This window comes from Sciurus vulgaris (genome assembly GCF_902686455.1).
Source record: "Sciurus vulgaris genome assembly, chromosome: 5".
Classification (NCBI taxonomy): Eukaryota; Metazoa; Chordata; class Mammalia; order Rodentia; family Sciuridae; genus Sciurus; species Sciurus vulgaris.
Genome location: NC_136465.1, coordinates 77,350,532 through 77,369,180, shown reverse-complemented (window position 1 = coordinate 77,369,180; position 18,649 = coordinate 77,350,532). Strand labels below are relative to the sequence as shown.

Here is an 18,649-nt window from a genome sequence, read left to right as displayed (position 1 = left end):
CATAAATCAGGGCAACCCCTGCTCCAAAACCAAAGTTAAGAGGTTATAAGCAGATGGGAGCTGTTTCTACTACTTCTTTCTTTAAGCATAATATCCAGAGTAATCTGACCCTTTGCCTTTTTAGAGTCAGCTACTGAATGCTCAAATGGGTAGTTAAGAGAGGATTAGGATATCCTGTTTTTCTTGCCTTTAATATTTTCAACTGATGGGCTAACAGAAACAGCTAGGATATTAAGTTTATATCTTTTGTTCATCCATGTATGTATTCATTCACTGAATGTATCTTAGGTGTTTGGGATGCATTGGTAGAAAAAATACAGTCCATTTCTTTAAAAGAAAAAAGTATGAAAGATTAAAGAAAGAAAAGCAAATGACAAACTGGTATAACTAATATCTCAGAATTTTGGCCTACTTCAATAATTTCAATAATGTCTTTTTTTTTTTTTTTTTTTTTTTTTTTTTTTTTTTTTTTTTTTTGTGGTGCTGGCGATCAAACCCAGGGCCCTGTGCTTGTAAGGCAAGCACTTTACCAACTGAGCTATCTCCCCAGCCCTCAATAATGTCTCCTGTGTCTTTAAACAGCACCTTCTCTCTTTATCTATGTCCAAACTCCTCTATGGAGAAATAATATTAAGTTTTTCTCATTTTTGCTACATTGGTGCCTAAAATGATTTGGGATCCCAGTCACATAAACTGCTTCTATAAGTCTTCATCTATGAAAATGTCTTATCAGATTAATGACTGTCATGAAATTAATATACAAATCACACAACAGCTGCATAGAAAAGATATAGTCACACCTTGGTTTATTCAACCACACCTGTGCATGCAGGTCTTTATGTAAGTGTGAAGAGCTGAGAAACACAAAGCTCCACCCTGTTCTCACCCACTCTCCACTGTGTATTTTCTCATGGTTGGCATTATTCTTTAGATTAAAACTTTATCTGCAAAGGATCAGTAGGACAAAAAATATATGCTCAGGGAGAAGTTAACATAGTAACCCATCAATACACATAAAACCCCTCTAGGACAGAAGCAATAATATGCATTTGCAGAGGTGTCTTCAGATCAGTTCATAATAAACAAAACATAGAAAAGGCATTTTTTCTTTTGTTTTTGTCTTTTTTGTTTTTTTTTTATTTTTGATTGACATATTAATTGTACATGTTTATAGGATAGAGAGTGATATTTCAATACATGCATAAAATATATAATGCTCAATTCAGGCCAACACAGCCATCACCTCAAACATTTAGAAATATTCAAAGGTCTCTCTTCTGACTGTTTTGAAATCCACAATAATTTATTGTTAACTCTAGTCAACCTACTGTTCTATGGAACACTAGAAATTACTCCTCAATCTAACAGTTAACTAAACTCTACCACCCTCTCCCTTTACAGCCTCTGATAACCACTATTGTGCTCTCTATAAATATGAGATCAACTTTTTATCACTTTCACACATGAGAACATAAGGTATTTGTCTTTCTGTGTCTGGTTTATTTCTCTTAACATAATGTCCTCCAGGCTCATCCATGTTACTACAAATGATAGAATTTCATTCCTTTGATGGCTGAATAATTTCCAACTATGTATGCACTCAACATTTTCTTTATCCATTCAGTCATTGATGGAAGAATAGGTATACCTTTGACAGAGATGGTAGGTGTGGGGATGAGGGAGCCAGCATGAGCTGACAGACAGAGAACTACTAAAAGCAAACTTTTACCTATTTCATAAATTTGCCTAAATATGATCTTTAAGCATTGTTAATATAATATTTAAATTGTCTCAGAGAGAAACCAGCAGTACAATATCAATCTCTACAGGCCACATTAGTCTTCTGCCTAATACCACTATCTTAGCAGGCTTGCATTCACTAAATATATACTCATGGCTGGCCCAATATCCCAAAGGCCAGTTCCCTCTTTTCAAAGATACATGACAGCTCTGAGATTCAGGACAGCGCAGCCTTGCATCAATGTCTGACCTTCTTACAGATGAACTGCAAAGGAACTTCACAGCTGGAAGCTTGAAGACCGTCTTTGTTGATGGCACCACACATCTGCACCCAGCTATTAGAAAGAACCCTGTAAGAATTCAGAAAAGTCAACCACTTGTGGCGACATGCACAGTAAAGGAGTTGAAAAGCATGAAGGGATAGAAATTGAGCAAATTCTTTCTCCCTCAACTCTCAAAACAGCAGAATAAAAATTGTGCATTAGCCTCCCTTTAAAATAGCACCTTTTTTGTTTTTTTTTTTTTTTTTTTTTTTTTTTTGCTCTTTCCCCCCACTCTTCATTCCCTTTTTCTTTTCTTTTCTTTTTTTTTTTCTTGGTCCCTATTTTCTTCTCCTTTCAGGCTTTCCTCTCCTCTGCATTGTTATCCCTCATCTGTTTCTCAAGCTCTGAGCCAATTATTTTTTCCTTTCCCTTCTCCTCTCCTCTTCCTCCTCCTCCTTATTCTACTTCACTCCTTTGAAGCCCTTTACCTTGACAAGTTTAAAGCTGATCCATCTTCCCACCTCCAGCCAGAATTATTCCTCAGACCAATCCAGTGAAAATCCTGACCGATGAAATCTTTAAGCAGGCTCTAAAGGGGAGATTGAAGATGATGAGGAAGGATGAGAAAGATTCAGCAAACTAGAAAGGCTCCGTTGTCCGGTCAATTATTATTCCTCACACCTCCCTCATGACCATTGTTGAGGACTGAATGCTTTGGTCCACCTGCACTCAAATTCATATGTTTAGGCCCTAACCCCCAATGGCAAGGCTTGGGAAGGTGGAACCTTTAGGAGGTAATTAGGTTTACATGAAGTGATGAGGGTAGATTTCAGTTCCTGAAAATAAGAGACCTGAGCTCTTGTCAGAAAGACAACAAGAATGTAGCCTTCTGTAAACTGGAAGTGGTGCTCATCAGGAACCAAATCTACAAGACCTTGATCTTGGGCTTTCCAACCTCCAGAATTGTAAGATAAATGCCTGTTGTTCAAGCCACTCATGCCAGGGTATTTTATTTTACCAGTCCAAACTGACTACAACAAGCTCCCACCCTAAATAACTCATCCCTCTTTTAATTTCTAATTCTAGAGATCTATTGATTGCAAGAAGGAGCAGCTTCCTAGACTTGACCTTTGTGTCTATATTACAGTCTTATGTGAGAGATAAGATAACCTTACATCTCTACCTTCCATTGCAACTTCCTCCTTGATTAGATAGAACACCTGATAGGTACTGAAAAGAAAGAAATCAAACATTGCTGCAAAAGGAGTCATTTTTCTCAGCCCTGAATACATAACTTATGATTGATCCTTTAGTAATATACTTGTGTTTTCCCACCAAACTCATTTTCCAAGTCCTCATCAACCTTATATATGACAAGAAAAAAATTCTCAAGGGAACAAAACTAAGGCAAATTTAAATTGGTTACACCACTTATATGTGTCATGCTACCCAAAGGAACAGAGATAAAAGATGCTTTACTCTGCACGGTTTTACAATCAAATGAAGTTTACAATCAAATGAAGTTAAATCCTAAGGGAATTAACTATATACATGAAATAAAGGATAAATTCAAGAAGATTTTGTTGTAAGACTTGCTGTTAGCATAATGAATGATTACACTTAATATTTTCAAATAATAGCTTAATAACTTGAATATGAATTGAATTAGTTGATAATTTCTTTGGAAGAAAATAGTGCTTTTTATTCAGAAACCAAGAAAGCAGTAAAATTCCAACTCTTTGTAGTTATTAGGATACCACCGACATTCCACTTTTATGTCATTTTTACTCTACCCCTGGAAAATGATTGCTGAAAAATAAGAACTCATGGGCTATACTCTGAACCATCTCCCTTTGCCTAATTGGACTTTTTACCAGGAACAATAAAGACTTTCCATTATAAAGTCAAGAAAGGCATAAAACCTCTTAGCACTCCCAAAAAGGATGCTATAGGAAGTACAACAAGCTTTTATGGTATTTCCCATGTCAGAAAAGCCTCTATTTTCTCTTCCTTAGGTTTCGGTCCTAAAAATCTAAAATCCTCTCTATGTATACAGTCTTGCATAGTCTGGTCCCTGATAACTATTTACTCACTTACTTAATTCCAGTGACATGCACCTTCTTTCTGCTCCTTTAACATGCCTAATGCATTCTTGCTTCAGGGCCTTTGCATAGCTTTTCCCTCTATCTGCAATAATTTCCCCCAAGGTTTTCTTATGGCTTGTCATTCAGGTCTCAGTCTCAACTCAAATGTGACCTTCCCAAAGAGAGGAGGAATGGCAACTAATAAAGCACAGAAATGGATAAAGATTTGCTCAGATTTTTCAATTAGTGTCTGAAAAGCTAGGATTAAATAATGTCCACTTACAAACTCCATCCCAGCACTATGACATTTTCAGTACTCATACAATTCTGAGGTCCTCAAACAGTCCTTTTTACTACTTCTTACTGGTGAAGCTACATATTGAAAATTTTTACTATATCGCTTTCACTTGAAAACCTTCCTAGTTGGGAGAAGCCTTCAACCCAGCGTGCATTTACTTTCTATGTACTTAGCAAATTTGTGTGTATGTGCATCTGTGTGGCCAAAAAAACCAGCATAAAAGTATAAGTAAAGGTGTTAACCCAGAAATATTATCCCCCAGAGAGTGTGTGAACTAGAGCATTTAGAAGCTGTATCACTTTAGAGTTTGTAATATTCGTTTTTATTTTAGAAAGAAAATTTGCAAAAACTAGAAGTAACAAGCAAGGTAAAGAAAATGAAATAGGATTCATTTTTTCTTTTCTTTCATTTTTTTGTAGGTTACCTTATACACACACACACACACACACATTTTTGTAGGTAATATTTTAAATTGAAGTTAAAATACTATTAAGGCACAAAACATACTCCTCAAACTGATAAAATTAATGTGGTTTATGTAATGTATCTACATTATCCAATTATTAATAATAACTAATAACAAACCAAAACTATTAAATTAGTCATTTTTTATTAACCAACTTAACTTTAGGGAATATAATATAAAATAATATAAATGACTCCAATAAAAATAATTCATATAAATATGCCCTTAGGTCATAATAATTGGGTGTAAACAGAATTTTGTCTAATGTGAAAATATTTAAGCAAAGTGGAATAACACAGAATTCTTAAAAATAACTTTTTAAATACAGTACTTCACAATTTTTAAAAATTGCCTGAAATAATTAAGTGCTAGGAAAAAACAGGAATGAGATAATGTCATGTATAGTTATTGAGAACAAATTTTTAAAAAGAAGAGATAATGTTATGTGATAAAAACAACATAAAATGCAGGATGTCCAACAACTGTAGAAACACATAATACATATTTTTAAACAGTCTTATATTGTCTAACATCATTAATACATTTTTCTTCAGACACTTTTTTTGGTAAACTATTTGAGGCAATGATGTAATTGACTTGAAAAAAGTACAATACAGAGTACTCATAAAATCTAAAAATGATTGGATCTATTGCTTTAACTTTAGAGGTATTGCATGGATGTCTGACGATTGAATAAGAACACACTGAGCATATTACTTAAAGGTGTAAAGAGCGTTTTCTTTACAGGCATTTAACCTTCATTCTCTAGCAGTATTCACCAATGGAATGCCAGTGAAAAACTTCTGTCTTAACTGGTCCAGATATACCACTTTAAAAAAAAAAAATGCCGTGTTGGTAACTGTTGAGACTCAAGCATAATACTAGAACATCACACATTTCCTAAAATATATAAAGCTTGCCTTAAGATCAAAAGAATAACAATGCTAGGACAAGAGACTCTGAAAATTAGATATGTAAATTTAGTTCTGCAGAATCTGACAAAAGCTGGAGAGAGAAAAAGAAGCCAGAGAATCAAGCAAGAATACTCAGGAATGTCAAAAGTGAAACTTATCTATGGTTATTAAATCTAACAGAGATATCTACCCTTTATAATACTGACTTGAACCAAAGGGCCTTAAGAGAAAATAGTCTCATTTTGAAAATGCATCCAATTGAACTCTGTTCAGTTTACTCAACAGTAGACACAGTGTGCAGGTAATGTAAAGAAAGGAAGGAAGGACAAAATGCCTCTAGTGTCCCTTCCAGCCGCTGAATACCTCAGAGAAACAGAAGTATCCCCAACTCCCAGATATTCTGTACCCTATTTTTTCCCTCCTCATCTCTCACTGTCACACTGCATAATTTAAGTAGCTGTTATATTACAATTTGCTGTGGCAATGTGTTCCATTATGACTCAGTACTCCTGTTTATTGGTATTTGCAATGTTGGGCAAATGTTTCAACCTCTTGCTCACTTCTGCTATTGACTGCAGTCAGTGCTGGTCCTCAGATGCAGCTTTATCAGAATGAGAGTAGGAGTTCTGCAACCAAGTCCAGAAAGCCAGGCTATTACCAGAAGCTATAAAACTAAGATTTTACATCTAATGAATGGAGCCCAATGCATTCTGCCTTAGCTCAGGAAAGGCATAAAGGAAACATCAATCACAGAAGAAGAATTATTTGAAGTTTAAATTTCTATCAAGAATTTCAAATCAATGAGTATTCCTTTGACAGAAAATAAGAATCAAAATACTTTAATCTTTTCTTAAAATAGGAAGTTACAAAACTTAGGGTCTGTATGTTCTACTTAACTGCTTTAGAGTAATTACCTCTCTGGATATCTCCAAGAGATGTTAATACAGTTTCATTCATAATAAACTGTTCTCTGTGACATGATTCTACCCAAAAAAGGAAAAAAAAAAAAAAAAAAAAAAGAAAACAGCACTATCAGAACATAAAAGTCAGCATGAAAACCAAAAAATCAAAGTAGTATTTCTAAATCCTAAAAATCAAGCTGGGATTTCTGATTTTCTTTATATGTATTAGTTATGATTGAATTTGATTGATTTTTGTGCCTGGAATGTGAATTCCTTGTATTGCCTTGAGATGCCATAGGACTAACAGATGACTCTGTGAACACAAAGGATTTGAGAGGCCTACAGGAAATGGAACCCCAACAGCTGAGTTCTGCAAAAATGTTCATGATCACACACACATGTGCACACACAGACACACACACACACACACACACACACACACTTCCCAGTCTGGAACTTACTGAATTTCAATGAATGAAAAAAACATTTAAAAAGAAGACATTTAAGCCCCTGCCATGGCCTGTGGCCTTTTTGTGCCTGTGATCTCTCTTCTTCTACCCCTTCACAAATTCACTGACTTTTGTTTAGGAACCTGCTACCTTCTTGTTTTTAAATCTTAAGTTTCTTTTTTTTCTTTTTCTTTTTTTTGGTACCAGGGATTGAACACAGTTGTGCTTAACCACTGAACCCCACATCCCCATCCCTTTCTTTTTTTTTTTTTTTTTTAATAATTCTTTTTGTTTTCTTTTTGCGGTGCTGGGGATTGAACCCAGGGCCTTGTGCTTGTGAGGCAAGCACTCTACCAACTGAGCTATATCCCCAGCCACCCCCTGTTTATTTTTATTTTGAGACAGAGTCTTGCTAAGTTACTTAGGGCCTCACTAAGTTGCTGAGGCTGGCCTTGAGCTCTGCCATCCTCCTGCCTCAACCTCCCTAGTTGCCGCTAGGGCATGCCTGGCTCTTTTCCTTTTCTTTTCCTGTTTTTTGGTTTTGTTTTGTTTTGATTTTTGTTGTTTGTTTTGTTTGTTTGTTTGTTTGTTTGTTTGTTTGGGGGGTTGTTGTTGTTTTCCTTTTTCTTTTTGAAACAGAGTCTCACTGTGTTACCCAAGCTGGACTCAACCCCGAGAGACTCCCCTCAATCACGGAGACTACAGACCCAGATGCTACTTTTAATTAGACCTGGACTTCAGTTCTATTTCATCCCTGTACTATTTCCAACCCTGTCACCTCCAACACTCACACACATACACACACATCCCTATGCAAGCATCTGGTTGCTGTACCTGAGGGTAATTAGGTAAGACAGTGTAAGGTTAGGGAGTTGGGAAGGAGAGGGGGAAAAAGGCAAGGGTGGAGCCCGAGAAAAGAAAGGAGGGGAGGGAAAGGGAAGAATACAGCCTCCCCCAAAATCACAGTTTCCTTTTGTTGCTCGAAGAAGATACCTGGCACATTTGAACAGCATTAATTAAAAGATAAAAACTGCATTTTATAAATGTTTGTATTTACCATTTCCTGGTTGTCCATTATCATCAGGAGATCTGAGTCTTTGGCTAAGCAGAAGTGCAGACTAGAATTCCAGTCCCTTTTCTTCATTGAAAAATAATAACAATGGTTACCATGTCTCATCCAGAGATCTGGGCAGCTAGGACAGCTGGCGCAAGTGAAGTAGTTGGACCCTAGAGAGAAAGAAGACCTGGTTCACATCTTCATAGAACAAATAGTCTTGGAAATGAAAAGGAAGACAAAAGGAAATATGGCATTCTCAGTGTCTTCCTTGGCCTACCATCTTTCAGATTGAGGTTTAGAGAAATGTATGATGGGTGGCCTCAAACACAATGCCTCACACTACTAGCATCCACTCCACCAGACAAGGATGTGACTGTGAAGGAGCAGAGAAGAAAACATAGTACAATATGCCTGAGGACTGTGGAGAGCACATTACTCACACTAGAGACCTCTATGCACGTGATAATACATACCAGATAAAATAATTGTGCATTTGCATGATATATATCTGTTTACTATTTACATATTTGCCCAGATAAAATAACTGAAAGAGAGAAAGAAGACCGAAGAAAAGAAAGAAAAAGAAATTTTAACAGAGAAACATATCAAATGCTAAAGTGAAAAGTATAGAATTCTCCTGAGGTCTTTAAAATATTTCTTTTAAATGGTTAGATTATAGTTCTTTAAAAATAAGAGGGAGAGGACTGGGGTTGTGGCTCAGTGGTAGAGCGCTCATCTAGCACGCATGAGGTACTGGATTCAAACCTCAGCACTACATAAAAATAAAATAAGGGTATCATGTCCACCTACAACTAAAAAATACACAAAAAAATAAGAGGGAGGGTGATACTTGCCAAATCATGTTGTTATATTGTGTGCATGTATGAATACGTAGCAAAGCCTCACATTATGTACAACTATAATGCACCAATTTAAAAATATGAAAAAATATGAGAAGTGAATAAGCTTTCAAGATAATTCCAGACAAGATTCCACAATTTTATTGATTTTCTACTTCATGAAACGTATTTGCAAAAACTCATCATAACCACAAGTCTACAATGAGCAAGTATGCGCCATTATACCATGTAAGCATATGTAGCTATATGATGACAGAATAGAGGTTGTGGCTCAGTGGTAGAGTGCTTGCAAGGCTCTGGATTTGATCCCTAGCAGAATAATAATAATAGAATAACTCTCATATCTACTCTAGATTTAGGAGTTTAATAGTGGAGAAAGTAGCCCTTTTCCTATAAAGATTAAGTAACTCTCCATGGGAAAGTCTGACATGGCACCAATACAGGGATCAGCATGTCGAGCTATTAAATTGGCACCTTACCGATCTGTGCTTTTTCCGTACAACCATGACCCACCTTGTATCAAAAAATCCCTATTTGTTTTGTTGAAGTAGGACTTGGGTGTGAGGTAGAGATCCTGAAGCTGAAACCTTAGAATCCTAATGAATCAGTTCTCACTAGTTATCCCCCATGACATAAAACCTAAGTTAGGACTCGAATTGTGAAAAAATAAACTTAGTCCCCTGAATCATCAGATTTAAGGACCTTAAGGAACTAAATCTTGGAAAACTAGTTTTAGAAAATACGAAAGCAACCAAATGCTTATGTGAATGGTTAAACACCATAAATATTACAATTTAATTATAATAAATGTGGTACTAAGTGGGAAATTGTTAGGACACAACATGGGAAACTAAAAAACAATATATAAAATTATAAGTGTTCTATGGTCAGAAGTGTTCCAAGGCTTGTTTGGGGGGAATGAAGGGGTTGGAGTTAGAGATATTTTAAAAGGAGTTGTTTACAATACTGCTAAGAGAATAAACCACTCATATAAATACATGTAGTCAAAAATGAGGAGGCTACACCTGAGACATAGTTGTATACAGTTGCTAATTTATTTTACTTGAATTATTTTTCATTTTTCAAATGTTATGTTACACTGTTTTATAATGTAAAATGGATACAATGAAAGCTTAATTTTACCTTAAATTAGCACTTACCCTGGCACAGAATCCATTGGTATAGCAGCAAACTTGTAAGAATTGCATTCAGAAGCCCCAGAGCTATGGCCACAAGGCAAGCAAGAGAAGGCCTGGAAGGAGCTATAAAAACAAGAATTCAATGCAAAATCCTCAGAAGAAAGGTCAGGAAAGTGTATCTGCGATCTTGAAGCCATTGGGTCTAGTGAGAAACTAAGACCCAGGCCATGAAGATTTCTTTTCTGAATAAGCCAAACTCAGAAAGTTCAAGGATCATATGTTTTCTCTCATATGTGGAAGCTAAAAAGGAAAATAGAAAAGAAGAATGGGGTTGCGGGGAATGGTATCGAAATTATATTGCTTTATTTTGTGCATGTACAAATACAGAACAACGAATCTAACCATTATGAGCAACTATAATGTACCGGTTTGAAAAAAAAAGAAAAAAGAGATTTCTTTCCTGAATCTCTCAGGGACTTGCTTTAAGTCTAAAGTGCCACCAACACCTGTATCAACAAAGATACTTATTTATGAAGTTAAAGAAAACGTTTTTCCTTTGAAATTGTGACTTGCATGTTCTTATACTTTGGTAGTGAGAACACAAATTGGTACAACTGCTTCAGAGGTTGGAGGAAAATTTGGCAATATTTACCAAAATTACAAGGTATTTATCCTTTGGCCCAGCAATTTCTCATTAAGAAATTTTTCCTCTAGGTACTTAAACATGTGCAAAATGTCATATTTATAAGGCTATTCATGGCAGCTATCTTTGTGGGAGGAAAAAAATTTAATACAACCTAAGTGCCAATCAATAAAAGACCAAATACATTTTGATATAGCCCTAAAGTATATGTGCAACAACGTCTAACAAAGGACTATGTGAGATGTTTTGTTTGTTGCTTATATGGAGTGATTTTTAATATGTATAGTTATGGGAAAGAAACAATTCTAAGCCAGGAACTGTGCCACATGCTTATAATCCCAGCTACTCTGGAGACTGAGACAGAGGATCACAAATTTGAAATCAACCTGCCCAACACAGTGAAACCCTGTCTGAAAAAAAAAAGGAAAGAAAGAAACATTCTCTTGGGCTGGGGATATAGCTTAGTTGGTAGAGTGCTTGCCTCACAGGTATAAGGCCCTGGGTTCTAATCCGCAGCACCACAAAATGAAAGAAGAACGAAACATTCCCCAAATAGACTGTACTATATCTGTGCTAGAACCTGATATGTTGTTTGCCTATGGGGAGGGACAGAGATAGGACAGAAACTTTTTACTTTTTTTTTTTTTTTTTGGTACCTTTTGAATTTTGAACCATGTGAATGTATTATCTATTTAAAGTTAAAATAAATAAAATGTAAACAAAAATAAAGTAACTTACATCTCAGAAGTAAATGAAAAAATTCTTTTGCTTTGTAAACTCCCCTTATTGGAAACACAGTGAGTTTAGGTTGACCAAATACTTAAAGATGAAACATTACTTCATATTAACTATGTTGCATACAACATATCTAAGAATAATATCTTTTAGTTTGAAAAGTGGAAGTATTTTTCCCAAAACTTTTATTTCAAAATCATAGGTGTCTCATATCCTGATAGTGTAGGAATTATGTGTAAAGGGCGAAATTATGTAAAGTTAAGACATTCAAATTCTAATTTTGACTCCTTTACTTGGTAATCTTTAATTAGGAATTTAATTTTGCCCACTTTGACCTCATTTTTCTGTTTAGATTTTAGATAAATTATTCTGTATATATGTGTATCTATGAAGTGTTCTGAATTTCTTAAAAGAAATTCACAGAGAGAGATGCCTTAAGAAAGAGAGAATTCCACATAGCAAATATTTTGACTGATGAATCCAGAAACACTAGATTTCTAGTGACATAAAAAAATACATTTGTACCATACAAGAACATTTAATGAAATAAACATTCATTTTAGATGTTATGCTAAATGATAAAATTTTATTAAAACATAATTATATTTGTACACCATTCAATTTAAGACAGTAGATTTCTTAATTTATTTTAAATATACATTATATATTAGTTTCAACTATTAAGTTCCAATTTATCACTTTATGTGACTTTGAACTTTTACTTCAAATGTATATTAATATTTCTATTCCTTAGAAATTAGTAAAGATATAATCCAAAAGAAGGAAAAGAATATACAAATAAAATGTGCTGTATAATTATAGTTATAGAAATAAATCTAACTGCCCAAGTATATGGAAATGATTTAGCAAAGTATGACAATGTTTTTGACAGGCAACAGTAAAAATCATTATCAATAAGACTATGGAGCAATAAGAAAGCTTATGGAGCTACCTAAAGAATACACTCTTCTGAAAGTTATCTGCTTAAGAATAAAATCAATTATTAATTTTGGCATTTACCCTCTTATCTGTCTGTCTCACATAGTATTCAGGGTTCTACAGTTTTTCTGCCCTCAAACCCCAACAAAATCACAGGACTACTTATCTGTAGTGTTCTTACCTTATCTTCCCATCACCACCATTTTGGTACAACACTAGAATGAGGAAGAAAAACTCCTATAAATGTGAATTTGTTTCTTTTTTGACGAAAGCTTGCCATTACCAATTAGCAAAATTATTGGTATCTTCATTTCATAGAAAAACAAGGTGTCTAGAATTTAAATAGCTGGTCCAAGTTTACTCCAAACATGATTAAAGAGAGAAACTTCTCCCAACACAGTTCTTGCTTTAATTCAGAAGCAATAAAAAAAAAATAATAATAATAATGCATTGTCCTAGCTTGGCATTAGATGTGATAATAGAAGTGAATGACTAGAAAAGAATTTACCTGAGACCTAATATTATATTTCATACCATATTCAATTCATAATTTCAGACTGAACCCAAAGTATTTCTTCAGGTTATCCTCAATTTTTCTGCACCCTCTACTCCAAAATTATTCTACTTCTTATTCATCCATGGCCTAGAGTCAGTATGCACAGCTTTCCAAGCTAACTTAGTTAACTCACCTTTTTGTTGGGGTCTGTAGTCATTCTGGACTTGGGTTGTGGTAGGTAATTCTAACACGGAATAAATAGCACTGTCAGTCATCTCCACCTAATATCTTTCACATTCAGTTAAGAGAGTTGAATGATAGGAGTATGAGAAGATTTGTATCAGTAAGGAAATAGCCTAGTCACTAAACTGGCAGCAGAAAACTTGACAAAAGCAGAAGTAATTTTTCAGGAAATGATTCAAATTCTGGGGCTTCCTATAGAAATTAACATTCTACATTGCTAAAAATTTTTTTACTCAACCACACACTCTAGATGCTCATTATATCCATATTAAATTGATTCTCATCTTACCTAACTCTAATGAGCAAGTAAAAATGGTTCTCATATCCAGAAATTTTATTATGGATCCTAAAATAAAAATGAGTGTGTTTCCTAGCATTTATCTCAGATTGTTTTCTCTACTGTTTTCTTCTGAGAAAATAGAAATTTCAAATAGGATTGATTGTGGGTAGTGATACATGACAGAGAAATGGACTGTTGGCTGAATGTGCCTATAAATCAGGAGAAAAGGATTATTGCCCAGGTATGTTTTGTGAATAGGACATAGTCCTGTCTTCCCCAAAACATTCTTTCAGGTGTGCTCTAACCTTTATTTTTCACATTGTCAGAAATTCCATTGATTTTTGTCTCCCTGTTGTCTTATTTTTATCAGAAACGACCAATATAAAAAGAGCAAATTTAAAAAATGCATATTGAAGTGTTAGTAATCTATTTCTAGTAGTGGAAGTTTACTAAAAAGTTAAAGTAAGAAAAACAGAAATTCAACTGAAAGTCTTAAGAATAGATAAGGTCTCCAAATGAGAGTGTATAAAATTAGTAGAGAGGAAGAAAAGAGAAACAGGGATAGCATATAGCATAACAAAAACTAATGCACTTCTGCTTCTAGCCACAACAGAGTGGTATTGGACTTGCTTTCCAACCAAAGACTTATCATGCCAATATACACACAAGCACAAACAGGCTGCATTGTGATCCTCAAGAAAGGAGAAACACAAATGTGAGTGCTACAGTGCATCATCATAGCTTCCTGCATAGAGCCACTTTCTGGCACAGAGCAGGAAAATGAATCCTAAAGTGAATAGCAGTCTCACCAAACTAAGGAAGCAGAGATTGGAGTTATGAGCTACTTAAGTGGCTGGAATTTGTAGAGCAGGGAAACTGACAAGAGAGAGCTGCACGGGGAGAGAGGGTCCCAGAAGACTGCATGAAAACTGCCCACAGGTTTGTGGATATGAGCAAGTCTGTACACACACAGGCTAAAACTGAGGGCTGGAGATGTGGCTCAGTGGTAGAGTGTTTGCCTAGCGTTTGTGAGGCCCTGGGTTCAGTTATGGGGCGGGGCTGGGGGAATCTGGCTCACATAAGCTAAAACTGTGCAAGCCCTAGTGGAGAGGGCCTCCTTCAAAGTCAGGACTGAACAGTCAGAACAGAGCATGCATTTCTTAACAGGACTAACAATCAAACAAACAAAAAAAGCTTAACAGTACCAAAAAGATCCACCAGTAATTTAACTGCTTATGAGGACAAATTTTGATGCCCTTAAAAGGAAGGGAACATAAACAAAATGTGGTTATACATACAGAGGAATATTATTCAGCTTTAAATAGGAAAGAAGTCTTGTCATATGCTACGACACTGATGAATCTTGAAGACACTGTTAAGTGAAACGATCATAGGACAAATACTGTTTGATTCTGCTTAGATGAGGTATCTAAAGTATTAATATTCATTAAAACAGAACGCAGAAAGGTGTTTGACAGGGACTGGGAAGGAAGGAGAAAGAGAACTTGTTCAATGCATATAGGGCTTTAGTTTTGCAAGATGAAAAATTTTAAGACCTCTATTGAACATTGGAAACCTACTTGTGTTAGACTGTCATAAAAATACCACAGACTGGAAGATTTAAACTACAGAAATTTATTTTCTCACAGTTCTGGAGACTGTAAGTCCAAGATTAATGTGTCATCAGGGGTGGTATCTGGTGAGGGCTCCCCGCTTGAATTGCAGACTTCTTGGTATATCCTCAAACATCCTTTCTTCATTGTGTGCACAGGATAGTGAACTCTCTGGTGTCTTCTTATAAGAACACTAATCCTATCAGATCAAGGCCCCAATATTGTGACCTCATTTAACTTTAATAACTTGTTTCAAGGTCCCATTTAAAAAAAACAGTCACTTTGGTGGTTAGAGTTTCAAAATATGTTTTGAATATGTTTTGGTGGGACACATTTAGTCAATAATAGTACTTAACATTACTGATCTGTATGCTTACAAATGTTGTTGTAGAAAAAAAATAAAAGGCAGGCAACACAAGAGCCAGAATCTCCTTGAAGAAATAGCTAACTCTATGGCTAGAACAGAGAAAATTCAAAATGAGCTTGGACCCTCTTACAGTCTTTTAGTATTAGAAAATAAGAACATAATAGAGGACACGGACACAAACCCAAATAAATACAATTTTCTCATACTAGACAAAGGGGCCAAAAATATGCAATGGAGAAAAGATAGCCTCTTCAACAAATGGTGCTGGGAAAACTGGAAATCCATATGCAACAGAATGAAACTAAACCCATATCTCTCACCATGCACGAAACTAAACTCAAAATGGATCAAGGACCTTGAATCAGAACAGAGACCCTGCATCTTATAGAAGAAAAAATAGGTCCAAATCTTCAACATGTCGGCCTAGGATCAGACTTCCTTAACAGGACTCCCATAGCACAAAAAATAAAAGCAAGAATCAACAAATGGGATACATTCAAACTAAAAAGCTTTCTCTCAGCAAAGGAAACTATCAGCAATGGGAAGAGAGAGCCTACAGAGTGGGAGAAAATCTTTGCCACTCATACTTCAGAGAGAGCACTAATCTCCAGAATCTATAAAGAACTCAAAAAACTCTACACCAAGAATACAAATAACACAATCAACAAATGGGCTAAGGAAATGAACAGACACTTCACAGAGGAAGATCTACAAGCAATCAACAGATATATGAAAAAATGTTCAACATCTCTAGTAATAAGAGAAATGCAAATCAAAACTACCCTAAGATTTCATCTCACCCCAATTAGAATGGCGATTATCAAGAACACAAGCAACAATAAGTGTTGGCGAGGATGTGGGGAAAAAGGTACACTCATACATTGCTGGTGGGGCTGCAAATTAGTGCTACCACTCTGGAAAGCAGTATGGAGATTCCTCAGAAAGCTTGGAATGGAACCACCATTTGACCCAGCTATCCACTCCTTGGCCTATACCCAAAGGACTTAAAATCAGCATACTACAGAGATACAGCCACATCAATGTTCATAGCTGCTCAATTCACCATAGCCAGATTGTGGAACCAACCTAGATGCCCTTCAGTTGATGAATGGATAAAGAAACTGTGGCATATATATACAATGGAATATTACTCTGCCATGAAGAATGATAAAATTATGGCATTTGCAGGCAAATGGATGCAGTTGGAGAATATCATGCTAAGTGAGATAAGCCAATCTCAAAAAACCAAAGGACGAATGATCTCGCTGATAAGCGGATGAGGACATATAATGGGGGGTAAGAGGAGTTAGCGTTAGGGTTAGGGTTAGGTTTAGGGTTAGGGATAAGGAGGGTGGTAAGAATGGAGGAAGGAAGGACTGTATAGAGGGAAAAGAGGGGTTGTAGGGGTGGGGGGAAAGGGAAAAATAACAATGAATCAAACAACATTGCCCTATGTAAATTTATGATTTTTAATTAAAAAAATTTTTAAAAAGTTTTCTTTATCATAAAAAATAAATAATGAATAAATGCAGTTGTTTGCTAAGTTTATAGTATTATACTTATGACACTATTAATGTGTAAAACCACACTGAAACTACTTTTGAGACAAACTATAGAACTTAAATAAATTCAGCTTGATGAAACTAAAAAAAAAAAAAAAAGAACTTTTTTTTTTTTAAGTGAGGGCATATCAGCACACACGAACCAACCTGAAAAAAATTCCCAATAGAACAATTTCAGTCACAAAATAATAATTCATACTGAATTATAACCCAAAGAAAAAAGACTTTGCATCTATATTAGTTAAGTAAATAAATGAGGGAGAAGTAATAAATATTCTTTATGAAAGACCTCAAATAATATATGTAGATACTATCCTTTCAGTATGTAGAATTTAATTCCTTTCCTTTTGAGTGTGGCCAAGACTTAAATACCTGCTTCCACAGAACAAAACAGAGGGAAAGAGTGTCTTTATGAAAGAGAAATCTGGCAAATAGTATCTCAACCACATAAACGTACAAACCACCAATGATGAATCTTGGTGATATGATATACCCCCAAATTATGACACAATGAGGATACCTAGTTATTAAGGTATTTCCCCCAAAACCAATAACCCCAGTGAAATATTAGGAAAAAATGAAATAACTCTAAGTTAAGGAGTATTCTATTAAATACCTAGTCAATACTTATCAACTATATCAAGATCATGGAAAACAAGGAAACACTGATAAACTGTCATAGACCAGTGGAGACTGAGTAACAGGATAAATAAATGCAATATGATATCCTGGATTGGATCCTATAATGAAAAAAGGACATTAGTGGAAAACTGGTGACATTCAAATGAAGTCTGGAATGTAGTTAATAATAATGTAACAATGTTAATTTCTTTCTTTTGACAAATGTGCAGTGATTAAGATGTTAACATCAGGGAAGATGGAGTAATGAGTATAAAGCAATGCTCTATAATACATTTAAGATATTTCTGTAAATCTGAAATTATCCCAAAGTAGAAATTTTATTCCAAAAAGGAAAAATGTATACTGCAGTCTAGCCATAATTATCGTATTTAATGTCGAGAATAGAATAAAAATAATCAGAATGCAAAAAATAAGAAAATGTGGGTCATGGTCCAGAGAAAAATCAATAAATAGAAAAGAAATGAAATGAATATGACATAGATGTTGCAACTAGCAAACAAGAAAGTTAGTAGATGTATAAATATGTTCAAAGACTTAGAAAAAATATAAGAAGAAAATAATGAATAAAAAGCTAATCAGAGAAATAGAAGCTATAAAAAAGAATCCAGTGAATCCTCTGGAATAATATTCATAAAAAAGCAACTGAATAGGATTTATAGCAAATTGGAGAGGGGAGAGAAAAAGTGAACATGAAGACAGATTACCATAAATTACCCAATATGAAGAACAGAGGGAAAATGAGGTGAGGGATGAACAGAACTTAGTAACCTATAGGATAATACCAAGTAATACAACATACATAACATTGAACTCTAAGAAATAAACAGGTACTATAAATAAGTTGGAAAAGAATTTTTAAAAATAATGGTCAATGCTTCCCAAATTTGCTGTAGAACTTACAGTATAAGAAAACAACCTAGATGCCCTTCAATTGACAAATTAATAAAGAAACTGTGG

At 35.0% G+C, this 18,649-nt stretch overlaps 1 protein-coding gene across 3 annotated transcripts in view; it reads right to left on the bottom strand.

Annotated features, from left to right (window-relative positions):
* Positions 1 to 18,649, bottom strand: part of KLRG1 (killer cell lectin like receptor G1) — a 48,932-nt gene that overhangs the window by 10,641 nt on the left and 19,642 nt on the right. For 2 of the 3 annotated variants that reach the window (XM_079143186.1, XM_079143185.1), the window contains exons 2-5: positions 10,194 to 10,295; positions 8,174 to 8,343; positions 2,492 to 2,592; positions 1,991 to 2,090 (exon numbers count right to left, since the gene is read on the bottom strand). In XM_079143186.1, coding sequence (XP_078999312.1) covers positions 1,991 to 2,090; positions 2,492 to 2,592; positions 8,174 to 8,343; positions 10,194 to 10,295 — 473 coding nt within the window. Of the gene's footprint in view, positions 1 to 1,990; positions 2,091 to 2,491; positions 2,593 to 8,173; positions 8,344 to 10,193; positions 10,296 to 13,178; positions 14,763 to 18,649 lie in introns of those variants that run through there. The other variant, XM_079143187.1, reaches the window with a different exon arrangement.